This window comes from Callospermophilus lateralis, chromosome 17, assembly GCF_048772815.1.
Source record: "Callospermophilus lateralis isolate mCalLat2 chromosome 17, mCalLat2.hap1, whole genome shotgun sequence".
In the NCBI taxonomy this organism is placed as follows: domain Eukaryota; kingdom Metazoa; phylum Chordata; class Mammalia; order Rodentia; family Sciuridae; genus Callospermophilus; species Callospermophilus lateralis.
In genome coordinates, this window is record NC_135321.1 from 62,242,127 (window position 1) to 62,269,939 (window position 27,813).

The 27,813-nt window shown below is 40.5% G+C and overlaps 1 protein-coding gene across 1 annotated transcript; it reads right to left on the reverse strand.

The window, feature by feature from the left end:
* Window positions 1–21,774: 21,774 nt before the first annotated feature.
* LOC143638112 (spermatogenesis-associated protein 31E1-like) lies at window positions 21,775–26,920 on the reverse strand. The gene is made up of 2 exons (XM_077105625.1): window positions 23,221–26,920; window positions 21,775–21,893 (listed from the first exon to the last, which is right to left on the reverse strand). Exons 1-2 carry the CDS (start codon window positions 26,918–26,920, stop codon window positions 21,775–21,777), a joined length of 3,819 nt encoding a protein of 1,272 aa, XP_076961740.1.
* Between the last annotated feature and the right edge of the window lie 893 nt (window positions 26,921–27,813).

The following is a 27,813-nucleotide window of genomic DNA, read 5'->3' on the forward strand; positions in this document are numbered from 1 at the left end:
TGAAGAACCCTGAGTGACTGAATCAGCCTTATCCACACTGAGTTCAATAACTTGCTCAGGTATTCCTAGTTCAGTACTGTTTTCCAAAGAAGCTTCTGCTCATGGGTTTCCACACCAAGAACTTAAGAATCTCTGTATGTGCCTTTCTGTTTCACCATTTTTGGATAAGAGTTGGTCCTGGGATCCAGTTTCTTTGATAAATCTGACTTGTTGATTTTTCAGTTTGTTTACTTTTTTATATATATTATGGTACTGGGGCACTCAACCACTGAGCCACATCCCTAGCCTTGTTTTTGTGTTTTATTTAGAGTCAGGGTCTGATTCTAAATAAAACACAAAAATAAGGCTGGGCATGTGCTTAGCCCCTCACCATTGCTGAGGCTGGCTTTGACCTCATGATCCTCCTGTCTCAGCCTCCTGAGCAGCTGGGATTACAAGGATGCACCACTAAGCCTGGCCAGATGGTGATTTCTAAGTTCCTGACATGATTAACTGGAAAGACAATCCCCCTAGTGTTATTTGTGCATTGTTTATTCCATTTTCCAATATGATCCTGATACTCTTAGTTGTATCTGGCACATATGAGGGGATTGCAGTAGACTGCTACACTGATGATCCCCAGTGAACCACATCTCCCAGTAAATACTCACACTCTTGTGTGATTCCTTGTCACAATAACTTCAAGCTTGGCTATATTATTTGCTTTGGCAAATGGGTCTTTATTGAATTAATGTAAGAGAGGCTAGAAAAGAGCTTACATGTTGGGCTTGTCTCTTAAGACTGCTGTTGTCTGTGGAAGCTCATTCTGACACAATGGAGAATAAATTGTTCTCAGGTCTCTACCCTTTATGCACCCTTCCAAGACCCAAATATGTGGGTGAAGCTATTTTATAAGGTAGGTTCAGCCAACTCATCAATTGATTATAGATTGAAGAATGGTTCAGGCAAAATTAGCTCAAGAAACTACAACCAAACCAGAGAGCCACAAGTCCTAAAATGATGGTGCTTGAAGTAACTGTGTTTGTTTTGCAGCAACAGTTAACTGATGACTTCAACATTGACAATTTGAATAGGATTTAAAATTAAGTCATTTTTTAATATTAATATCATTAATGTCATATTAATATTAATGTCATTTTGATATTAATGTAAATCCTTATGATAAGTTAAAATGGGTTGCTTTATTTGCATTGTCTTATTTCTAAATATTAGACTCAATGTGAATTAGGTAGATTGTTTTTATTATAAATGAACATTTCTGCTTTAGTGAGTAGACATCTTCTTGCTCTTTTTACCCTGTTCTGGAATTACTAGGGACCTCTGCATTAAGTAAGGGATGGATGCAGAGCTCTGCTGCCTCCTTTGGGGCAGCATGTGGAGCCCGCTACAGAAGGAGGAAAAGCCCCATCCCAACCATGTTGGGTATGCCCCAGATCTGGCTGCTATTGAACAAGAGCCATTTATTTCAGCAGTGAGGAAATGGTGATAAGAAGGAATAAGAGCTTATTGTATGTGATATCCTAGGTGATGAATAATCATTTGCTCTCTATATAGGTACAGGACACACATATGTGAATTTGCATTACTGCATAATCTACTGATAACATTCAGTTTTGAAAGTCAAAACAGATACTTCTCAATGGCCTACAATGTTCATCTTCAGATGTCAGTGTCCTGTGATATTTCTTCCCCAGTGCACTAGAGTTAGTTGTCCTAGGTTTTGAGCTAGAGATAGTTATATTCTGGGTGCTTTGTTTTATCTCCTCTGTCTCTATTTTGCATTATGGCTTTGTCTCTGTTTCTGCTTATATGTCTTCCTGCTCCTCAGGTCTACTGTTTTCATTGATAAAGCTATGAAAATTCTGATTTCTCATTGGGAGTTCTCACTAGTGAATTCTGGTATATAACTCTTTCACCAATATATATTTTCTGTGGCTCCTGCTTTGGTAAGTGTGCCACTCATTTTACTCCAGTTTGGCTCCAGTTATTCCTTCTCCTTCTCCAAACCTGTCTACCAGCTATTGAATATTTTCAAATATTCAATATTTGAAACAGTGCAAATTCCATTGGAAATAGTATTTTAAGAGGCCTTCTAAAAATGTGGTGTATATACACAATGGAATTTTACTCAGCCCCCATAAAGAAAGAATGAATTATGACATTTGCCAGTAAAAGGGAGACTATCATGCTAAATGAAATATGCCAATCCCCCTAAAAATCAAAGTCCAAATTTTCTCTCTGATATGTGGATGCTAACACATAGTAAGGAGAGGAGACAGAAGAATAGAAATTCTTTGGATTAGACAAAGGGGAATGAAGGGACATGAGAGGGGATGGAAATAGGAAAGACAGTTGAATGAATCAGACATTACTTTCCTATGTTCATATATGAATACACAACCAGTGTTGACTCCACATCTCATACAACCACAAGAATGGAAAGGTATGCTCTCTGTATGTCTGTCAAAAAACATTCTTCTCTCATATATAACTAAAAAGAATAATATCATTTAAAAAAGCCTTCTGAGAACCCTGAAAAACAATCTCACCTTGTTCTTTTTCCATAACCTCATGCAAATCCTTTGTCATTCAGGATCATCTGCTGGTTAAGTTGTCTTGGCATACTTAACCAGTTTTCTCCTAAATGTTGAATTTTGAGGGATTATTAAAAAGTATGTTATAAATTTACATATAAATATAAACAAATGTATATCGATGTTTGAGGATTGAACCATTTATGGTTGACCATTGAGCTACATCCTTTGACCTTTTTAGTACTTTTTGTTTTTTGAGACAGTGTCCTGCTAAATTGTTGAGGGTCTTGCTACATTGCTGAGGCTGACCTCGAACTTGTGATCCTCTTGCCTCAGACTCCCTAGTCATTAGGATTACAATTGTGCACCACCATCACTGTACTTGGCTAAATTCATATATTGTAGTAATTGAGCTCAGCTTTCTATACCCCAGAGCCATTTCTCACATGTAGCAGCTGCCTTGTGTGCCTGAATGCATCATCTTAAATACTATGAAATTAATATTAAATATTTTTCTCTTGAGCTGTTTTAAAGCATATCATGATTGGGGTTTTATTGGAAAATGTAACATAAAATAAAACTTATCCTTTTAACCATTTGAAGTGCACAATTAAATGGTATTAAATACTTTCACAGTGTTGTGCACCATGGCTATTTTCCATTTCCAGTGCTTTCCAATTTTCCAAACAAAATTCCCATGCAGTTATACAAGAATGTCCCATTCCCTCTCTTCTCCAACTGCTGGTAACCTCTACTTCACTGTCTGTCTCTATGGAATTGCCTGTTCATAGGACCTGATATGTGAAATCATACTTTTTTTTCTGGTTTAACACTTAGAATAATGTTTTTCCAATTCATCTACATTATTGCATTTTTCAAAGCTTTATTCCTTTTTAAGACTGAATGATACAACTTGGCATGAACATGCAACATGTTGCTTATTCATGGGTTTATGTAGGGAATTTCGGGGGTTTTTTTTGGATTTTTTTATTGGTTGCTGAAGACAATACAATGATCTTGACATATCATACATTTGATTCAAATGGGGTATGAATTCTTATTTTTCCACGTGTACAGATTGCAGTCTTCTTTGATATAAGGGGGGTGACTCAAAATAGAGTAGGGAGGAAGAGTATGAGAAGAAGATTTCCACTAAACAGGGAAGAGAGGTGGGAGGGAATGGGAGGGAGAAGGGGAATTGCACGGAAGATGGAAGGAATTTTGGGTTATTTGCACCACTTGGCTAATGTGAATAAAGGTGCCATAAACATTGGTGTGCAGGTGTTGGTTTTATTCTCTCCTTCCAATTCTCTTGGAACCTACAAGTGGATTTGCTTAATCATGTAATAATTCCACCTTAATATTTTGAGTAACTATTATATGGTTTTGTGTAGTAGTTGATTAATTTAAATTCCCACTAGAAAAAAATTTCTTTTTCTTTTTCTTTTATTTTTGTCCAAATTGAAGAATATTTAGCTGTCCAGCCACCAACTTCTCTCCACAGAACTGACTGTCTCTGCAAAGAGCAGCCCCGAGCCTGAGCATTTTAGGATATTTAAAGGCAGAAACCACATCTGGGTTGAGCTTAAAATAGCCATTAAAACAAATGCATGTAAAGTGATACCACCAACCGGTGATTTGCTTTTCCCTCAGGACAGTGATGTTTTCATGTGATTATTGACTATTTGTACATCTTCTTTGGGAAAATGCCTATTGTTTGTCCATTTTCAAATTGTGTTGCTTCCTAGTTGTTGAGTTATAAGAACTCAGTAAGAATTTTTCATCAAATTTGGATTGCAAATATCTTCTTTCACTCTGTGGATTGCTTTTTTTATTTACTTAATTTTATTTTTAACTGATTTATTAAGTACAATTGACTTGCCATAAACTGCATATACTGAACATATTTAAGTTATTAAATCTATTTTTTTGTTGTTTTTGCCTCTTTAAATCTCTTAACCACTTCAAAATACAGTTCTACCATGTTAAGTATATTCAAAGTGTTCTGAATGAATCTTCAGAACTTTTTCATCTTGCAAAATGAAAACCTATAATTATTAAATACACCCTCTTGGCTCTGAGCATGGTGTTCTGGACTTAGCTAATGCTGTTTTCAACAACCCTTTGAAACTGGACTTATAAGACCAGTTCACACTCAATTATTGGGAAAGGCAGTGGACATTCCAGGTACAGCCTCTGGGATATCTGTACATCTGTTATGTTATGAAGCCTGAAACCTTGATCTATTCTCATTCTCTACTCATGTTAACTAGTTCCATTATATCAATGATATCCTGCTAACTGAAAGGATCATCCTCTGTTATAGGATGTAGTAGAACAACTTGTACATGCTAGGAGATGGGCTGTCAACCTCAACAAAATCAAAGGCCCTGTGAAGTTCATGGGGTGGTCTGGTGAGGTAAGACCCATTTGATTCCAGTCATGGTGAGAAATAAAGTGAAAACCTTTTTCATCACCCATGCATTAAAGAAGATAGAAGGGTCTTTTTAGGGGCCTGGATTAATAGCATGCTTACTCCTCATCCAAATCAATATCCAAGCCTACTACATGGGCTAATGAAGAAGGGAGCTGAATGGAACTTGGGTATTTCCCAGCAGAGAGTATTTGAAAAGGCAAATTTGATAGCCCAGGTGCAATCTCTGGGTCTCTCAACCAGAGCTGCCAATGTGGTTAGATGTCACCTGTACAGCAGATGGGATGAACTTAGCTTCTGGAAAGAACAACAATGGAAAATGTACTTCTAGGATTTTGTCCATAGGTGGGAAGGGAGCTGAAACTAGTAGATGCAACCCTTGACAACAACATTTGTTAGGGGTGCAAAATGACCTACCACAGGTGGAGCCACTGTCTAAAAACTTACTGGATATAATGTGAAATGGCCTACCTATAAAGGTGGGTGGTTGACCTATTTCACCAGCATCAATCTCCTTTAGCACAGGCCCCTAAATAAATGGCATGTATATTACAGCGATAGAGTTCTCACCAACAGCTTGTTGAGTAGTGCCTTTACCACAAGTGACTGCCCCAGTGTCACTGATCTTACAAGTGTGTGAGAGGTATCCTCATGCTTGAAAATTGTTGGTATACAGATGGGTCCATCATGGAAAAAGTCAAGAATTTGTACTGGTTTTTCAATACAACTTGTTATTCATACTTTCTAGCATTAGGCCTGAGAAAATATGAGCATCCAGAAGATAGAATTATGCATTACAGCTTATGGTACCTGTGAGTTGGTTACTGGATATTTGTACTAACCGGACAGTTTACCATGGCCTCACACTGTAGATGGCACAGTTGCCATCTTTACTGGGAAAGCGTTTCTTGGAAGCCAACATGTGGCAACAAATGTGATATGAAACTGGAAAAATTGATTATGTATGATGTACTCACATTTGGCCCTGGAAATGTGGAGCTGGATGCTTTAACTATGGTGCAGTCTCTGGCCAGGACCCAGGCAGTGGACTTGATGTGGAGGGTACAGAGAAAGTAATTTAGAAAGTGCAAAATGGAATGGAACAATGCTTAAGTGACACGATTATCTCTAAAACATAATGACTTGCTCTCGGTCACATATCTCTGAGAGATGTGCTCCTGGCTCCAGCCCTTTTTTTAGCCATATTCAAGAAAAAATACACTGAACAGTCCAACTAGTGTGGGACTGGCAGATTGATCATATCAGCCTTTTGCCAAACTATAAAGGACACAAATATGCCTAACTCTGTGTAGCTTTCCCTAACAAGAGAGCTATTCAAACCACCACTGCTGCAGTCTCTGGCTGGGCACAAATCACGAGTCTCCACACAGCTTGTAGATTCAAACAGCAATTCTTTATTCCCGAACTCACACCGGCCGTCTACAAACACGTTCTGGGGGAATCCTCGTTCTCTGCCCAAATCCACTTCTGCCCAAATCCACACCTCCACTGGGCTTCTGTCTCCCAAAATATACTGTCTGACCCTAAGAACTCAAGAGGAACTCAGCAGCAGGATACGCCCTATTCTAAAGGGGGAACACCCTAATCTCCTATTATGCTAAACTGCCCTATTCTAAAGGGGGAACACCCTAATCTCCTATTATGCTAAACCGCCCTGGTCCTTGAGCAAGGTCACCTTTCAGAAGTCCTTCCACTAGACAGCATGGGAGTAAGCTGGCAAGGAGATTGTCATACCTACTTGGCTGATGGCTCCCAGCACACCACTTTCAAAGGTCTTGAGAAACTAACATGATATATGGGTATCGATGCTGGATTGTCAGTATCAGGACACCCAGTTCACAGACATGCTTTTCAGCATTGTTCCCAAGGACAAGATACATCAGGAAATTTCCGTCTGCTATATAACTCTAAGGCAAGCAAGTTTGGTGGAGAGAGAGCAAGTCTTATTCAAGCATTAGCTATTGACCCTATTAGGCAAACCCACCTTAGCCAGTTGGACTTGAATCTTTAGAGAAATGTATGTGTAATATGCCAAAATACACTCTACTGCCATGTAGACATAAAAAGAACAAAGAAAAAAAGAAAAAAAAGAAATGTTAATTTAAATGCCCATAAGTCTTGGATGCCTTCTCATGAGCACCTGGGAGCTCTGGCCCCTGCCCCAAAGATCATGCATGTCCAACCTGTGCATCCAGATGGTATACTGCAAGAATTGATGTGAAGACAAAGAGCTCTGGGGTTTTGCACCCAGTAAGATTAAGTCCAGGATGGGAACAATTCCATGGGGGCTCAAGTGGCTTGTCTCCCACAAATGGGTTGGTTATTTCTTACCATAGTGTGAGGAATCTCCAGCCCTCCTAAGTGGATTTCTGTTGGCCTAGTTGGGCTCTGGACCTGTGATCATGCCCTAATGGGTTAAAGAAAAATATTAGGGAGCTGAACTTAACCTCCTAGTCTCACATGTCCCTCACTATCCACTTTTAGAGTCACTCATGGACTCTGTACTATTGGTCAATGTTTGGGATGCTCTACAGCATCTTGCCATGTGTCGTTGCCATGTCCTAAAACAGAAATGATACCACCAGTACTTTCTTGTTGGAAGGTGCAGATTAACCTTGACAAGTCCCTACTCAACATTTATTTTTCCATCCATAACTGCACTGTTTTTCTATTTTCTGTGGAACATTTGCTGTTATAAAGACAGCATATTGTGTGTACAGTCACAAACCTCAAGTTATAAATTAAAACACAAAGTAATGTCTTATATATTTCTGTCCCCTGATTAGGAGCAAGTTAAGTCATTGATTTGTTTCCTGGGTCTCCTGGTGGGGAAAATTGATTTTTATGATCATATGCATAATTGTTATCTGCCTCTTGTTTGTGCATGTGCCCCTACTGGTGCCCTGGTTTATGCTTATAAACTGGATGGGTTGCCTTTTGGCATGCTGTCTACACAATGCTAAAACCCCTCAGAGGCTTAGGGCACATCATGGAAGAAGGGGCATGTGAGATTGTAAGAGCCAATTACAAGGGATGGAATGTATGCATTCAGCTCGACATGACTGCAGCCATCTTAAGTGTAACCACCATGATTAACCCAGAGTAACCCCAGTTTGTTTCTCCTGCATTGTTTCCCAGCAAATTATAAATAGATAAAATCATTAGAGTAGTGTATGGATTATGAATGGAACTTAGCACTAGGAATGTGATCAACTCTTTTGAGATTAATTTAATATGAACCAGCTACATTGCAGCCAGGATGAAGTCAGTTTTGACCAAACCTGTATATAATATACACCTTTTGTCCTGACCAAAATTTTGGGAATGCAATTGCTCTTGCTGCCACCCAGAACCACACATGTATGTCAGTAAGTCCCCCCAATAAACTGAACTCTGGAATCCTAGATCTGTTTGTGTCTTCTTTTTGTCTCATAGCATCTTGATTGTAAGGGTTCTGACTGTGAGAATATACAGGACAGTGTTTCTCTGGTGAGCAAATTCCCAGAGAATAATAGGCATCTTGTTTCCCACAGCTAGAACATTCTGTAGTTTGTCCCAAGATAACCAATGCATGCTTGGCCAGAGCACATATCTAATCATAAACAAAAACAGCTTACATTGTAACCTACTGTAATATACTTAGTGATGTAATAAACAATAATGTTTGAGTGGTGCCATTGACCTAATGGAAACTAATAGTGTAAATAAAGCCAACAGCTTGGACAAGCAACTCTTTTGCCTCTGCACCTTGCTTCTGTCTTTTTTTTTTTTTTTTTTAATTTCTTTACACTTGATGCTGGATCCCATATATTGGGGCTGGGTTGTTCTGTGCTACAGGTTCAGAAGAGGGCTGGAGGTGTTCCATGTTGGGCTCACATACAGCTGTTGTCATATAAATTCACACAGATTTTTCATTCAGTGGAGCACTTTTCTTAAAACTCATATATAAAGAAATACATTTTTCTTATGTCCAGAATATTTGTGAAAGATAAGCAAAGCTCATCCTCCTCAGGTGTATTTGCTTTGTTTTGTTCTCTATTTTGACATCGTTTAACTTTAAATCTGACATAAACTTCCTCTCATAATGCAAATTAGTTCAGGCCCCAATTATAGGTAATTAGACCCTGAGTAGACTTTCTACCCATTACACTTCTGTAGTCAAATCAACGTTTTCTCCCTGATTCTTTTTGTCTAAGTCTCCTGCCTCTTGCTGAGAGTCTTGTTTGTTGCCCTCTTACTCACCAGATAAAATTATGATGATTTGACTTAACTATTTTTTTCATATTCGGTTGTGTGACAGTGGACCCTTACAACCATCCTGTATTTCTTTTCTAGTATGGTATTGAATAAATTCCATGAGATATTCAGCACCATATTATAAAATATATAAGCTTTATGTTGGACTATTTTGCCCAACTATAGACTACTATAATTGTTTTGAGCACATTTAAGGTGGGTGAGGCTAGTCTGTGATGTATGATGGTATATTAAATGCATTTTAAACTTATGGTGTATTTTGGTGTAAACCTATCATAAGTTGAGGAGCACCTGTTTATAATCCCAGTGTTTAAAAAGAAATCATTTGTAAGGAAATTATAGAACCAGAGACCACTCCTTCTGCTGTCATATTTCAACTCACAGGAACCTCTAGAGTGGGCCTCTAAGCTCATTATCACCTCTGCCTGTTTTATATTATTGGAAATTACTGTTCACTTAAATTTTTGTGCTTTTTTATTAGTTGCTCAAGACAATAAAATGATCTTGACATATCATACATTTGATTCAAATAGGGTATGAGTTCTCATTTTTCCATGTGTACAGATTGCAGGATCACATTGGTTATACAGCCATATATATAAATAGATGGAATTAGAGCAGATTATGCTAAGTGAAGTTAGCCAATACCTAAAAAACAAATGCTGAATGTCTTCTCTGATATGAAGGAGGTGACTCAAAGCAGAGTAGGGAGGAAGAGCATGAGAAGAAGATTACCACTAAACAGGGAAGAAAGGTGGGAGAGAATGGGAGGGAGAAGGGGAATTGCACAGAAGATGGAAGGAGACCTTCATCAGTACACAATATTTTTGTGCTTTTTTATGTCTTAATTTGGAAATAATAATTAATCCAAAATACTAAAGGATTTTCTATTTACCCAAGCCACTGAAATTTAAAAATGGACCAATATTCAGAAATGGTACAGATTTGATGCTACTATAGTTCTAACTGTGGTGGAGATATGGACCAACATCATTACCTCAGAGATGACAAGCCCCTTGTTAGAGTGGCCCTGCTGCTGGACACATAGCCCAGACAAACCCATACATTTGGTTATAACAAATAAATGGAGCCAGATGTGGTGGTGCATGCATGTAATCCAAGTGGCTCCAGAGGCTGAGGCAAGAGGATCATTAGTTCAAAGCCAGCCTCACTAACTTAGTGAGTCCCTGTTTCAAAATAAAAAACTAAAAAAAGGCTGCAGATTGTGTCTCAGTGGTTAAGCACCCCTGGGTTCAATCCCCAGAACAAACAAACAAACAAAAGGCAGGGGTAGGATGGGTGGAGATTACACCTAGTTCACTCAAATTTTACTCAAGTAGAAAGTTAAAACTGTAAAGTGCTGGATTATCATACTCAAGTTAAAATAAATGAAGCACAAGTAAACACCATAAGAACAAATCATGCCAACACATTTTTTTAAAAAGATTTTTTTTTTGTAGTTACAAAGTGATAGCATGCCTTTATTTTATTTGTTTATATTTATGTGGTGCTAAAAATTGAACACAGAGCATCACATATACTAGAAAAATGCCCTCCCACTGAGCTACAGCCCCAACCCCTCAACACTCTTTTAAGTTATGAGAAGCAGTTTTCAGTGGCATTGTATGGCCTGGTGACCTTTAGCTGAGATTCAAAACTACATTTATTTTGATAAAAACATAATTAAATCAGTGACAATATTGAACAGATATGATTGTATAGGGTTGTGAAGCACCTACAAAGAGAGGGGTAGTATTTCCTAACCTAGACATGTTGGGATGTGGGTAGGGTTCATCTTTTTATTATTTCTTGCATCTTTCCTATAAGTTAACATGGTATTTTCTATTCTAAATGCAAAATAAAAATGAAGTGCAAAAAATGCACAGGAAATAAAAGTGGACATGACAAAAATGAATAAATAAAAGCCTACAGTGAGTCCTGTGTCATACAAAGCATAAAAAGAGAACAGAGAAAAAAACATGAATCCTATCACTGTGTTGTGCTCTGGAGTCATGTCTTCATTCTCAGCACCTTTAGGATTCAAATGTGATATTTGATTTTGAGAAGCTTTGCTGATACCTCCCTACTTTACTGACTGAAACATCTTGGGTTTTAACAAAAGCACTGTGATCATTTAAACTGGGGCTCTGGCTCTTCTTCAGTACATGGTACTTGCTTCTTCTTGATGTTTGCCAGTAAATTGAAGGTGTTGGACTGAGGCAGTTTTCCTTTCTCCCATTCTGCCCCTTGCTGCAGCACCTGGTCTCCACCCAGGGTACGTTCTAGGTGCTTGGACTTGGGTGATGGTGACTAGACAAAAAGTGGATTATACTAGACCTCATGGTGGGGTATGAAGAGTTTTTAGTCCAAATAAGAGGAAATACAAATGTGTAGGAACTGAGGCCATGGATTTTTTTTAGGCCATGGATTCTTGAGGGTAATAAGCTCTGACCTTTTCTCCTGACAGATAGAAAGAAAGTTGCTAATCCCAGCAGCTTGGAAAGCTGAGGCAGGAGGATTACAAGTTCAAAGCCAGCCTCAGCAATTTAGCAAGGCCCTAAGCAATTTAGTGAGGCCCTGTCTCTAAGTAAAATATAGAAAAATGGCTGGGGATGTAGTTCAGTGTTAAATGCCCCTAGGTTCAATCCCCAGTATCAAAATAAATACATAAATTTAAATGATATGACTATGTTATAAGTCCCTTTTGAATATCTCAGGCTTCATGGATAGCATCACCTGAAACACTGAAAACAGAGTCCACTGAGAAGCTCTAGATCACCGTTTGGAAAGGAAAATAGATCAAGATCCCCATGAGTTGATTTATGACATAAGGCTGCTGAGGTAAGACAAGGAAAGTATATTGTTGGCCTTGCCTGCTGATGCCAGGTATGGGGGGATGTGCTAATTTGCTCATGAAATAAAACCACATCTGGTAGAACAGCTGTAACTGAAGTCACCACCTTCTTAAGCTTATGGTAATGTACTGTCATTCTCTAAGATACATCTGTTTTTTGCACAAGCCACATAGGAATGTTGAATGGGATACAGTGGGAATCATACCCCCTGTATCCTTCAAGTCCTTGATGGTGGTGCTATTTTTTTCCAATCCCTCCAGGAATGCAGTATTGTATTCAATTTAATATTTTTCTGGGTAGAGACAGTTCTAGTATCTTCCACTTCACCTTTTCCACCATAATAGCCCCCACTCCAAGGGTCAGGGAACCAACGAGGGGAATCCACAGCTGCTAAATATGTTTATTTCAATGATGAATTAAAGAATAGGTGAACTAACAGCAGGTGGGATCAGGGACCTCTAAGCCAACTGTGAGATGCATTTGAGTTAAAATTCCATTGATCACCTGACCTCCATCAGCCAGCCCCTATCCTACCTTTTGGGTCATAGCAGTGTTTTGGGTTTGCTGGAATCAGTGTCAGTTCAGAGGCATGTCCCATAATCTCCCTAACACCTGGTTATTTCTAGTATCTTCAGTGCACAGTCATCCTGGTAAGAAGTGGTAGGTCTCTTGGAATAAGTCTGGGATAAAGATTAATCATTTACATGTTGGCAGTGTAGAGGGTTTTTCCACAAGGGAACCCAGCCTTCTCTACATTCAAGGCTTTCTGTTCTGCAAATTGGCTCCAGTCTGGGAATTGATTAAGGGAAGATATTCAACTCTTTTTGTGATTCAAGTTTGACTTCTGTTCACTTGATCTAGAACTCTTATGCTATGCAGATTCGGTAAGAATTTAGTAGACTTGCCATCTATTTAATTCCTAGAAACTCAGTAATCAAGTAACCAGTGCTATAGGTCTCAATTGATCCTTTGGTCTCACTATCCTCATGGTAATCATAATCACCTGAGTGCTGCTATTTTTCCCCTACCACCCCAGGATCAACTTTTTCCTACTATATGCTTTAAGTTTTCTAATTTAGTGGCAGCAGTTCCCATTTAATTTCTGACCTATAGTAAAATTGATCAATGATATTTTTAAGGGTCCTGGGACTTTGTACAAATTTATTTCTCAAAATCACTGTGAAAGATGTATTCTCTGTACTTTGTTTTAGAGTAGGTGAGCAGATACTAAGGACAAGGTCATTCTAAGTTATATCTTCCTTAACCTTTGGATTATTTCTTCTATGTCATTCCAAGAGGAATAATTGAATTTAGGTCACTTTTTGGTCCACATTTCAGTCAGCAAACCAAATAATGAGATCCTGTGCTAGTACTGAGATGAAATATTAAAAGCAGAATCCCTACTTAGTGGGCCTCAATCAGTACATTTGGTCTCATCCAACTTTGTGTTTCTTCCACTGTTGTCTCATACGTCCACTGCCACACATATTCCCTCATTTTTATGTCTATATAAAATGAAAAAAAAATCATGTAGCCTTTGTGGAGTGTACTTCCTCAAGGATCTACTATGAACCACAATTTTAAGGTCTATTGGAACTTGAGTATGGTTGTAGGCCTAAAAGCAAAAAGGGCAATGAGAGTGGGTCCTGAGGAGCATAAGTAGTTTCTTGCATGGAGGCTGCCTCAGGGCAGGTGACTGGTGTCCCTCAGGCAAAGCTGGGTTAACTCAGATGGGGGTGGAGCAGCTGCTCCTAATGGCAAAGAGAACTGGGAATTCAGGTGTTCCATCTCTCAAATGTCATCAAGATCTTTCCAACAGTGCCATTTCAATTTATGGACCACCCCCACCCCCACCCCTGGCCCTAATCAATGCCTTCATAGCAGACACTCTACAATGTTGGGAATTTAATGTGCATCATGATTCAGCCACTCACAGGATGTGATTCTGGGTTTACTTTTTGGCAATCTCAGTTCTGTGATTACAGGGAATGAGGGTTTCTTCCAGGGCAGATGTAGAATCTTTGTGGTCATTTGTGTGAGAATTGACCTGGGAATTCAAATCCCTGAGTTTATCCTTTCTTTAGTCTACTTTGACCATAACAATTAGGGGCACTAGCCAACAGTATAGTTGTTATTAGTTTGAGGAAAATGCTCCAAGGTATCAAACACATGGCCACCCAGAACTTTCTGTCTTATGATTAGGAATGTGCAGTGGAGATACTTTGCATACCTCTGTTGCTGCATCATGCCGTGAACTATCAGTGTTTTCTTTAGGTGCTTTGTGTTTGTGTTACTGCTGCTAGCTTGGAAAATGACTGATGGGGTCTTGACTTTTTGCAAGAAATATGCCATCTCTTTTCCTTTATTGAGGATAATGCATTGCAGAAAGTTCCTTATCCTGTTCCTGAAGTGCCTCTCTGAAGGAGCCAATCCTTTCTCTGGAAGGAGCCTGGGAGCACTTGTCCCACACTGCGTCTCCTACCTCCCTGATCTGGGCAGGGGGCCATCCCCCAGCATGGGAGGGCTTCTCTTCTTCAAACCTTCCTTCCTCATGCCTGAACTTGGCCACAAACAGCCCTCTCTCTTATCGGACCAAATTTTTTCTTCTTGTTCTTCCATGGGTCTAGGAGCGCTTGTGGATCATGCAGGTTCTCGATGTTCTCTTTGCTGCTTGAGACCCTATAGCCCCTGATCCATGAACAAGCTGCTACTGGATATGCTTAGGAAGCTGAAGAGAGTCCTGGGAAGACAGGATGTCTGTGACCAGGAGCACCTCAGTCCTGAAGGAATACTTCAGGGACACAGTCTTGAAGGATAACACCAATGGCCAGATCTTGAGGCTGGTTCTCTGGCAGAACCCTTGATCTCAGTCAGGAGTCTCCTGGGCCCTGGGAAGTAGAAGTTCTGGAGGGAGAATTTCTGAACCATGGTAAAGCAGAGACTATAGTTCCTGACAGGATTATACTTCCATGCCCTCTGGTTTGTAGGGTTATGTAATTAGTTCTGAAAGATAAATTGGAGGTGGAATTGATAGGTCATTTCTGAGTCCAAATTGCCAGGACAAAACCAACAAATACTCTTTCTCTTGCATTGTGACTCAGAATTCCCAATAGGTCATCAAAGTGAGACAAATATGTGAGTTTAAAGATTGACTTGACTTAACATGAGCAAATGAAACTTGGAACCAAGGCCCAGCCTGACTGCTTAGACCAGAAACAAGACTCACAGTCAGACTTCAGTGAGCTACGCCACCAGCAAGAAGTGACATGCAACACATTCAACAGGGCATAATGACTGGGAACATGGTCTTACCAAAGACTTTAATGAGGAAATCCAACAGAACTCACAGGCAGATGCCTAATCATCTTCAGAGTTAAGATCAGACAAACTGCCTTAGCAGTCAAAGACCAACCTGAAGAGCTGACACATAACAGGATGTCTCCGCCCATCACAAAATTCCATTCAAATACCATCCTGCAAAGAATCAGGTACAGCACTAAGAAATCTGGGCACTCCTGAAAGAAGTTCACTCATCTGAAAGATACTACTGGGTCAAATAAAGAACAAATTCTGGGGGTCATTCTGTAATTTGGCATAGTTGGTAGACAAAAATCATACTTAATACTGCCCCTCTAAAGTTTGCTGGCAATATTGAAAACTGGACTGATTTATTTTGTTTGTCTCTTTTGTCAATTTGAGCTGTGTACAGGTACTTAGAGACTCTGAAGCTGGAAAAGGAATGTAAGAAAATCACAAAAGAGCTCCCATGTGGCAATTTCATGGCAGACTCTGTCCAAGCTGTGTTATGTTGGAGGATTTCTTCCCATGTGCTACCATTGTACATTCCAGACAAGCTTTGATTAAATAAAGGTACATGTCTACCAAGACAAAGCTCTGTGCACTAACACATGCACATGTTTTGTGTGGATTATATTAGCTTTGGCCTGTGCACAGCCCTCAATATCCATAGTGCATTTGCAGGGCCATTTGGTCAAAATTTTTTTAAAATGAGAAAAAAATGTGGTGACTTTAAAATAGAACATCCCTTTGCCCTTATATGCTAAAAACTTTTAGAACAAATAAATAGAATTATGGATTTTGCATTTAGAGACAAAAATGTCCCTGTAATTCATGCACCTTTACACAAATCTCATTTGCAAGCCCCTTTATTGTGATTTGAATAAATCCATTATCTGAAACAGGTCAACTTCATCAGGATCCTCCTTGTGAATAGAAAAAAATATGTTTTATAAAAAATATCAGGAAAATTTTACTTTTATAAGGTTTTTTCCTCAAAATTTTGATTTATAGTTCTGATTTATATTAAGACTTGACATATCTTTAGATATTATAATTTATTATTTTAATATTTTAAAAAGTATTTGAATTAAAAAACAGTAAATTTTGTATTATATATTACTTAGAAAATTGCAGAGTTCAAATAAAGTCTCATTTTGAAAATAAGCCATTTAGTATCTTTTTAAAATTTTTTTTTAGTTGTTAATGGGCCTTTATTTTATTATTATTTTATTTGTATGTGGTGCTGAGAATTGAACCCAATACCTCGCACATGCCAGGCAAGTGATCTACCACTGTGCCACAGCCCAGCCCCCACTTAATATGTTAAGGACAAATCTAAACATTTCCCCCAATATAATCATTTTTATTTATTTATCTCTCTAAAAAATATAAAGTACTTTATACTAGTAACTGTATGGAATTGAGAAATAAGTAGCTTAATGCTAAAAATAGTTTCTAAAATGCTCATCCATGAATTCATTAGGAATAATGAATAATTATTTTAATTTTCCTGGTCCACCAACAACATTTAATTTTCCTGTTCCGCCAACAGATGGATGCAGTCTATGTTCTGAGGAAACAAATTCAACGGCTCAGCATGGGAAAGACTGACAATTACAAGAAAACAGAACAATCTTATCAGTTCCTTTTGTTTCTGTTGACTTTATGTTGTATAAATAAATGATCTATATTCTAAATGCTAATTTTGATTGTGTTGCAATCAAAGCAGTTGAAAATGTTCACTCTCTCTGATAGAGTCTTGCAAGCAGGTTGACACTTTTAGATTTACAGCCCAGGATTTTAGCAACTGAGTTATGAAAAGAGCAGTCCCGGTCTGGAAATGAGTATGCAAGCATTTGTGGGGAGCAGAAAAGAAAAAAAAAAACGTAATATGATTTCTCTAGTCAATTTCAACCAACCTCTGCCAAGAACATGGTTCTCTTCACCAAGCCTGCATGTGCACCACAGTTGAGGTTGGAAGGCAGCAGCCTCTGTAAATGCTATGAGCCAACTTGATCCAAGGTCCCTAGAGCAACAATAACTGCATAACAAGGGATTCCTTGCACAAGCAAAATGTGGAATGCAAGGCTCACGTTGTTTCTTTTGGATGCAGTTTTCTGGGTGTTTATTTTTGCTTTTCAACTTTCGCTTGGATAACTGTGGAACACAAAATTTCTTAAGGAGATTTTTGGAGAAGAAAAATGAAGTTGAATACTATAGCATGTTCTTATCTTGAATGCAGAAATTTCAGCAATATGCTTTTGTATGGAAAATATTAACTATTTGAAATTAAGAAATATCAATCGAAAAACCATTCAAATCCAATTTTTTAGGTATTTAAATTTATATCTAATGGCATCATTTTTCTCAAGCAGTTATAGGCTTTACTGCTTAAAATCCATAAGTTTTGAAAAGTTTTATTTCAGGTATCTTAACATGTTAACTTTTCAGCAATTTGCCTCTTTGTACAAAAAAGTTAAGGTATATTCTAATATCAGGGCCATTTTTTAATCTGTATATTGAAAACACAACTTCAGCAACCTCAGACTTTAAATGGTGTCACAGAGCTGGGGCCTTTCAGGAAACTGAAGCAACATGAACTCCCCCCTCCCATTCAAACCCTGATTCTTGCAAAAGATTTCTGAGTAACAGGAATGAGTTTGTTAGAAGGAATGGGAAAGGGACACTCTCAAAGGATTGAGGAACAGTGTGCCTCTCTTGCACTCCAGTTTTATCGGGGACCTCAGAGAAGTTTCCAGAGAGTCTTAAGTTTAGATCCACCTCTTGACTTGATTGAAATGAAGATGACATCAGACTTTCAAGTCTCCACTGCCATGACAACAGTATTTCATTTGGCCCATGCCTACATGGTTCTCATTGAATTTTTCTTTTGGTAGTGGAGATAGAACTCAGGGACACTCAACCACTAAGCCAAATCCCCAGCCCTATTTTGTATTTTATTTAGAGACAGGGTCTCACTGAGCTGCTAAGCACCTCGCCGTCTTGCCATTGGTGAGGCTGGTTTTGAACTCATAATTCTCCTGTCTCAGGCTCTTGAGTTGCTGGGATTACAGGCACACTTAGCTCTCATTTGATTCTTAACCATAAATTTTTACAGATTTTATGGTTAGGAGGATACCATCCTTATCTCCCCGAGTTTTGGGATCTGGTGTATGAAAAGGGTCACAAAAAGTCTCCCCTTTCAGGGTAACTTGGGCTTCTCTTATTGACATTTTTCCCAGGCTTGCATTTCTTCTGCAGATAATAAGTAGTTTGCTGAGGAATGTACATATCCTGTTCACTTAGGCCAGTCAGGGCTGCAGGTAAATTTCTTCTTGGAAAATAAAGCATATAATTATCATTACCCATTTTATAGAATTATTTCCCTCCTTGTGTTCCCATCATTCATATCTGTCTGTCCCCTAACAATGGGAACTCTAGAATAAAAGGAGAAGAGATTTCAAAAATAGACTCTAGGAGTGTTTAATTCTTTCTTTAATAATACTACTAAGCCATTACTGTCTCCACAATAACCAGTTCTTCTAGTAAATACACTGAAAAATGTAGTGGCAAGATCACAGGCCATGGTGCTCAGCTCCTTGGGCATTGCTTCACTCATTTTGGTTCTTGGACATACATAAACCTGCCCAGAATTCTCTATAAAGTCCTCTCAATACCTTTCAAAGAGCCCTTTCTTTGGTTTGTTGTAAATATTTTTCTAAGAAATATTTTATTAGTTTTCATAAATCAATTGAAAAAAATAAATATGTATGTAAATAAAATACATGACTAAAACCAAACATATAAAACAAAATATAAAATGTGGAAACAACTTTGATTAATAAATATGTTCTCTGTATTGAACCAGAAAATTACTTTAAAAACAATAAAACACATTGAATTTTAAATTATTCTGGGTTTTGGGAGGTTAGAAAAGGGTGGATTGTATGACACTGGAATTTAATGTGTTTTAACTAATGTAATTATTTAAGTGTATTAACTAAATATTGGACTGTTATTGGTGTAATAGAAAAAGTTATTTACTCAGTGACCCCCAAGTAGCATAAATGGATTAATATACCTCCAAAAAATCATAATAATCAGCCCTACCTTCCTGCACATGTTAGAAGATGGTGATCCTTATGTTTAACAGTAACCTTGTCCTGGCCTTCTCACACATGAACTCCTGGTGTAAGGGGTCCTTTTGAAAGAAAAAAAACCCAAGTGTTTTTTTCATCCTCGTTTCCTATTCTTCCTCCTAATTTTCTCATGCTAAGAACAGAAGTATAGAAATTACTCACAGAGCCCCATTGGCAGCCCTCAGAAAGTTTGAAAAGCCTGAATAGTAAGGCATCTCTTAACTAGAACTGGGCTGGAAAAAGATGTGCAGTAAATCTCTATATAGTATTTCCACTGGCTTCATAGAAATTATGTAAATAGCCTAAAGTGCATGGGAAATAGCAAAATATCATAAAATAAACTAAATAGTGCATTTGATTACTTCTTGCCATTGTTTTTAATATGATTAGCTTAATTATATATTCATATAATTTAATGTTAAAATAATGATTGTATTTTAACACTGGCTTGCAAAAGTCAAGAAAAGTTAATGGTTGGATTGTTCTGGCTGCTGAAAATGGATACCAGCATGTGACTACTCAATGAAAAAATATTAGAAAAATTTCCTTTAAAATCAGGAGGAAGACCCAGTGGTTCTGGAGGCTGAGGCAGAAGGATCATAATTCAAACCCAGCCTCAGCAACTTCTCAAAGTCTTGAGCAACTTAATGAGAACTTGTTTCAAAATGAAAAAATAAAAATGTTTCAAAATGAAAATCTAAAAGAAAAAAAAGACTTAGTGAGCCCATGTCTCAAATGGAAAAAGGCCGATAAAGGCTGTGGCTGTGCCTCAGTAGTTCAGCATCCCTGGATTCAAATCCAACCACCCCCACATATATCCTTGTTGTAATGGGACCCATTTAAAATTAGAAGTTGGGCTGGGGTTGTGGCTCAAAAGGTAGCGCGCTCGCCTGGCATGCGTGTGGCCCGGGTTCGATCCTCAGCACCACATACAAACAAAGATGTTGTGTCTGCCGAAAACTAAAAAATAAACATTAAAAAAAAAATTCTCTCTCTCTCTCTCTCTCTCTCTCTCTCTCTCTCTCTCTCTTTAAAAAAAATAAAATAAAATTAGAAGCCCCAAGTACCATTAAATACTATTTTTCCTACTTATTATTCATTTTCTGGTAAAACTAACTTCTCTGTCCCAGATTCCTAGAAGCCATCATCTTATGAAGAGAATGGAAGCTAAAATTGCTGTCCCTTAAAGTCCTGCTGTCTACAAAGGTAGAAATAAAATCATGACACTTCCCTGGCCTGCAGTCTGGGTATATGCATATTTCCTGGCTCCTTTTTCCTATAAATTGTTACATTTTCTGTAGGGCAGCAAAGGTAGATAAGCTCTTTTCTCAGATTTGGCCAAACTGTTTTCAATTATTTTTTCCTTTTTGTGTAATTTCTTCCTAATGTGATTGGGTAAGCAACTGAATCCAGCTCACCTGGACCCTGGCTATCCTCTGGCCTGGGTAACACTCTCAGTACCCAAGAGGAAATCTGTAGGACATCTCTGTGGTGATTGTTCCCCAAGGTCTGGAACTCTGTGGGAGGTCTCTGTGAGAAATCAATGCATGAGGACCATGTGGCAGTGAAAGGTTGTTGTGGGAGACTATGTTAGGTCTCTGAGGCCTCTCTTGGTACAAATATCTGTCAGAGGTTCCTCTGGGAAGTCTGTCAGGGGTTCTGTGAGATCACTGCATGAGGACCATGTGGCAGAGAAGGGTTGTTGTGTGAGGACCATGAAGTTGGTGTTATTTCTGAGGGAGGGCCTTGTGTTTCCATAACTGCTATGGTGGAGGTTCTCTGATGGTCTCTGTGGCAGTCTTTTTATTGGATCTCTGAAGGGCCCTCTGTGGGGCTCTGGATCTGTATGATCAAGGCACAGGACCTGAATCAGGGGTGGCCTGTGGGTCTGTGCTCACCCTGAGAGGGACTGCCTGGCTTTACATGTGGAGTACTTTCAGGCATTAGAGCAAGACCATGCCTGTGTCGTCTGCCTTGATGGCACTTCATGGTACAGGACTCTGCATAAGGGAAAAACAGGGCAGAGTGCCCTGGAGTGGGGCTGCTGCCTTCCCCAGGTGGGTCATAGCATCAAACATTCTGCAGACACAGCTTCTCCTCTTCCTCCTGTGAGGCCTGCCTGCTTTCCCATGTGAACAGATCCTGGGAAGAATAAGCCTGTGCTGGAAGCACAGTGGGGGCAGAAAAGACTCCTGCTTGCCCCCTGCCCAGCTTGCTCCCACATTTTGGACAAGTCACTGCCCTGCTATGACAAGTTCTAACTGAACCATCTCTTCTGTAGTCTGTGGACAAATAAGTTCTGGAAGCCTAGAGAATTTGCTTTGTGACCCCAGGCTCCCCTTTGGACTTTTTACTGCAGAATAAGAGTTAGAGTCATGTGTATGCATAATGGTCACCAAACTGGGAGTCACAGCTAGAGTTCCCTAGTCCTGACTACTCAAATTGTCAACTCATTCCTTATATAATTAAAGAGGCAAAGCCATGCGGTCCCATTAAATATAATGTCAGAAAATGAATCTGCCTTACCAAAGGGTTTGCTTCCTCTATTGCCTGTGTCATTGCTAAAGAGGCATCTCTAGATCTGTGGTCTGGAAGCCAGAGCATGGTACAGAGTGGTGAGGCCATGGTGAATCCATGATTTCTGGTACTGGGATAGCAGAGGCTTTCCATCCACCACACCATCTGTGGTATCCCCATGTTACTCTGCCTCTTTCTTTGGCTCCATTTCAATTCTCCACATCCCACTCTACCCACTATGCCCCACTGTCACATAGTTATTGAATACACATTTGTGCCATCTGGGGGTTGGGGGCAGAGAGGTGGTGAGCTGCATGTGACATAGATTCAACAGCCAACTTAATGTTCCCACCAAACAATTTCCATTCTGGTCACTGCCCTAGAGAGTGAGGAAGGTAGGAACAGAAGCAGGTGACATGGCCATGGCATGCAACCTGAGCTAGAAGGAGCTGGCAAGGCCGATCTCCATGTTAGCCTCCAAAGGCGAGGGGTTCCAAGGGCAGGTGTCCTCTGTTCCTCAAGACATCCATAAGGCAGGACTCTCTAAGCATCTCTGAATTCAGATCCAGGAAACTGTATCTTTTCCCAAATTTTCTGGGCCCATTTGTAGCATGGGAAGCTATTAAGTCTCATGGTAACACTGCACACCAATCCCTATAGCCTCACAAATTTCAGAATAAAGGGAAAGGGTGATTCAAACATTAGGGTGGGGTTCTCATGAAGTTGCCCATCTTGACCAGTCCCAAAATGTGTTCTGTTATTTTTGTAGTGATCAAGTCATAAATTATTAAGGTATAATGAGGGGATCTGGCATGAGATTTGGGTACTCATTGCCACTGTCACCTCCCTGCATGTCCAGTCTCTTCTAGAATCTATTCTAATAAAAAACAGACATGACCTTCTTCCCTATGACCCAGCACAACACAGACAGAAGCCTCTCTGATTAAAAAAGCAGTATTATTAAGTCATTGTCACCACATTAGGAAGAAGCCAGTCTCAAACAAAGGTCTCACATGGGGACAGTTTTTCTGAATATAATCAATATTATATGAAAAATTTCTTCCCAGCAGGACAGGAGTCAGAAGCATGTTGATGTTGATGAGACAACAAATGTCTCTGAAGAGCACAGTGCCTTGGACAGTGGACATTGTGTTCCAACATACCTGCCACCCTGGTCCTCTGTGTGTAGAGGCTGGGCAGAGGTACAGACTCTTTGAGAAGCAAGGCCTGCTTGTTGTCCTTGTTTCTGATCCACTTGTTCAGAGGATGGATGTGGTCGCTAGGGTTGGCCTGGTGACCAGGAGGCATAGCTCCTATCACTCTCCCTTGCTCCAGAATAATGGGACTCCTAGAATAATGGGATTGTCTACCCATAGGGGCCTGGTATTCCTCTTTAACTTTTTTTGTCTTTAAGGCAGAATGTTCATAATGAAACCTCATTTTCTGCTCTATGATCCACCCAAAAGTTGAAATGAGTGCCTGGGTTTCTGATGCCCTGTTGTCTGTAAGCAGTCGGCCAGTGACTGACCCTTGGCTTTGGTCAGAAGTTGAGGGGGTCATAATTTTGGGTAGGGAGTTTGCCTGCCCTTTGGTATTACTGCAAAAAACATTCTGCAGAAAGTTCTTTATTCTATCCCTGAAGTTCCTCTTTGAAGGAGCCTGGGAGGACTTGTCACTCACAGTGTCTCCTATCTTCCTGACTAGGGTAGAAGGACCCATTTCTCTTGCACATAAGGGCCTCCCTCCTGCAAGCCTTTCTTCCTGTGCTTTTGACCTGGGTTTCACACTGTCCTTATTCTTGGAAGTTGCTCTAAACTTATTTCTCCTGCTCTTCCAAGGATCCTGGAGCTCAGTAATCTTGGGCTCCTGGAGTTCCTTACTGCTCTCTTCACTGGTTAAGAGTCCATACAGATCCTGAGAAATTGATGCACTTCTACTGGTCATGCTTAAGGAGCTGGACCATCTCTCCTCTGAAGTTAGGATATTTGCAGCCCAGAGCGCCTTGGGGCCACAGTCCTCATGAAACATGTCAGTGGCACAGTCTTGCAGGATGATGTCAGTAGTCCGTTCTTGAGGCTGCTTCTCTGGTTTAGTCTGTGCCTTTAGGCATGAGTATTCTTGGCCCTGAGAAATAGAACTTATGAAAGAGGATGGTGTTTTACTGATCCACTGAGATTTTAAATTCTTCAGATGAATATCAACATTTAGGAAGTTTGATGTCTTTCTGATTTTCTTGGTGATTCCCCAGTCAGAAGACTCCTCTTCATCATCCTCTATCTTTCTGACTTCACCTTTTAAAAATTGGGGCCCTACCTGAAGTGATGACACGCTATGGCATGAGACTTGTGAGCTCACACTACTCTCCAGGGACTCATGTCTGCCCATTTCTAGGCCTAGACTTGGTTTTAGGCTGTTTCTTCCAGATCTCAGGACAGCATCATTGTGCCAGGTTCTGCCCACGAGAATATAAGTGTGGGGCTGAGAGGGCAGGCTGCCCTTGTGTACAGTTGAAGGAGCATCTGAGAGCCCATAGTTGTCACTGGATGTAGTTCTGCTCAGGGACTCAAAAGATGGGCCAGAGAAAGGACTCTTCTGGGTGGGAACTGAAGTTTGTGCTATCTTCTTCAATCCTGTACCTTTCTGAATGGGTTTTCCCAGGACCCTGGCATCATGGGCAATGGAGTCAACTCTGGAGTCACAGGAAACTGAAGAGGAAAGGGAAGGCTGTGGGGGTAGTGAAGCCTCAGAGTTTCTCATCTTCAAAATATTTACGTGCTTAAGGACCTTGAGGGGTAGGTCCCACCTGTGCTTCGCTCTTAGACTTGTAACATGTGCCTCTAACGCCTGCTGAGTGCCAGCATCAAGGAGGGAGATCTCTTGGGAGGTGTTCCTGAAGGCTTCCCCACCTTTTAAGGATGTTTCATCCCCAGTTTTTTTGTCGGTTTTTGAATTTCCAGGTGGGCCAGAGACATGATATATGCCAAGCTTGGAATGCCAAACACCCACAGGAATCATGTCCTCCTGAATTGTCTCTGGTCTTTTTGAACTAGTCTTCTGTATAGCAGGGCTTCTGTTGTTTAGAAACACAGGGTTCCAGGAAGACTCACTATTTTCCTTTGCCTGACCTCTCCTTGAGATGTTGTCCCAGGACTCCTTCAGATTTAGAAATGGGTTCCTCTTGGGTGGTAGTCCATACTGGTGTAGCATGAACCTCTTTTGAAGATGTTGTTCCAGTTTCTCCTGAAGCTCAAGGCTGAGGAAATTCCCTGGGGGCTTGTTGATGGACTTGTGGTCACAGGAGGCCCTGTTCTCAGAGATGAGATTGCTAAAGATGTTCTGAGACTTTTGGACCAAATAAGGTAAAGCCTCTCTACTTTGTACTTGTTTTCTTAAAATATGGTATTCTAGGTGTTGAAGAGAAGAAGAGGAAAGCAACTGGGTCCCCTCTTGGTTTGTGGGGCATGGAAATCCAGAGGCAGTATTCAATTGAAAATGGCATGGCATGCTTGGGAGAGACAATGTGAGATGTTCCTGATGGTGGATCTGAGCCAGTGATGGGGACTGTGACCAGGATAAGGATGGAATCACAGGCTGGAGTTGAACAAGAGGGTGGAGCAACTGAGAGGAAAAGAGTGGTCCAGGTGTAGTCTGCACCTGCACTGGAATGTAATTAGGCACTTCGTTGAATGCAATCGAGGAAAAGTCTGCTGAGGGCCCAGACATTCTGACAGTAGCCACCAGGGACTCACTGTGCAGAATGGGGAGGCCCCAAAAGAACTGGCTGCATTTCTTCTGTAAATGGTCCCTCAGGACCCTAGTGTAAAAGAGCTGCTGAGAATCAGAAAGCTTCTCTGACTTGCCTTTTGTGTTCCAGATGGTAGTATTCTGCTCCCTGCCCAGTGACTTTACTTTGCTTCCTTGAGAATTCAGGGAGTAGACTGTTTCATTTTTTGTCTTCACATTACAAATTTTCCTTTCTGCTCTCTTGCTGATAAGTATCTCCAACAGTTTCTGGATATTGGGGTTAATGAAAGAGGTCCCTTCAGTCTCTACCTGAGAGTGTGGGTGGTTTCCCCAGAGTGAGTCCTCTGGTGGGTGAGAAGCATGATCTCTCTTGGATTCACTGTGTGGGGAGTGGGAGAGGTCACAGACTCTGGCAGTCATCTGCCACCAGGAGAGGGATGAGATGGGACAGGTGGAGAGAATATGGCCTGAAATTGCTGGGAGAGGAGATGGCAGTGGGACAGGAGATGGCAATGGAACAGGAGAGGATGATGGGCCAGGAGAAGGCGATGAGACAGGAGATAGCAGTGGGACAGGAGAAGGCAACCAATAGTTTTTGGGTGGAGAGGAGCTCTGTGGGTTGGTTCCCGGTGAAAGTGTCATTGAGTCACACTGAGAAGAATTCAGGCTGGGGTCTGGCAGAGATGCACAATGGGCCATGTGATCAGGAGAATGAGATTGGGGAGAGGAAATTCTGTGTGGCTGAGGTGAACATTGTTCTAGAGGAATCATAGACTCTCGTGATTTAGAGGCACTCAGGGATGAGTGAGACTCAAGTGTATTGGAGGAAGTCATTAGGTCTGGTGAGGAAGTAGAGGCCAGAAGCAGAGGGCGCTTGCTCAAAGAAATCAGGGAAGCCAAAGGGAAGAAGGCAGTGGCCAAAGTATCCTCCACAGGCAGTGTACGTGATTTGTGGACTCCAGCTGACTTATCTGGGTAATCTCCTTTTATGAGCTGATGAAAGCTGCTGTCATCCTGGAGCTTCTGTAGGTGGCTGCAAAAGATAGAGGCACAGGCTTCAGCCAGGAGCAGATGGGCACAGGAGGTAGGGCAGGTGGTGCAGGGGTAAACACCTGTCATCTATGGCTCCTCACTGCCCCACTCACTAATATCACAAAGCCCTTGCTGTCCCGTAACTCCAGAGCTTTAGACATATACTGCCCCACCTGAGGCTCCTTCCTCCCCTATGAGAGCTTTGTGTTGCTGGATGATGTCACAGGTAGTAGTAGGAAGGACTCAGGATGAAGTGGAAAGTTACTCACTTTTGTAGAAGTGAAAGCAGATCTTCAGGCTCTTCCTCTTTCTTCCAGCAATCACTATAATCTGATAATAAAGACCTGGTTATTGTGGAGAAGTGAGGATGAGTGGAATGTCCATATGGGGCAGATAAAGAGAGTAGACTCTGGTTGCAAGGCACCACTGTTCAAGTCTACATGACAAGTGACATGGATAGCAAAGAACATGGAGGAGGCAGCATTTTGTCGTTTACTTCCATCTCCACTAGCCTCCGTTGTACTAATAACCACAGTATTGGGAGAAAGATTGGACAATTTCAAAGAGGAAAGTTTCTTAGGGAATTGAAAGCTTGTCTACACTTTGACCAGGAAGTCCCACCCCCTTATCCACATGAAGCATGGGAACAAAAGGAAGTCATTGTCAATATAAATGACTGTTCCAATCAGGAAGATGGGGGTTAGTAAAAAGTACCGGAAATCTAATGATCTTTCCCCCTCCTCCTCCCATGTTTCCTTCCCCCTTCTCCTCCAACCTGTTGCTAGGTTAACTGCCCCAGGAATTGTTCCTCCCTGCAGGGAGTTGTAGGAGTTGTTAATTGATGCCTCCTGTGCTGTTCCCTTCCTGCCTGGATCATTTCATCATTGGGCCCACCTTTGGGTCATGTATGCAGGATGGGAGAGGAGAGGCAAGATAAGGGAAAAAGGAAGTTATGAGAACAGAGGAATTCTAAAGTGTAC

Excerpts from the sequence above, each read along its gene's own strand:
- LOC143638112 (XM_077105625.1), bottom strand. The coding sequence starts at position 26,920 with ATGACAGGTGTTTACCCCTGCACCACCTGCCCTACCTCCTGTGCCCAT. Across the intron at positions 21,894-23,220 it reads ACAGAGGACCAGGGTGGCAG|TAAAAAGTCCAAAGGGGAGC; the intron begins GTATGTTGGAAC and ends CTTATTCTGCAG.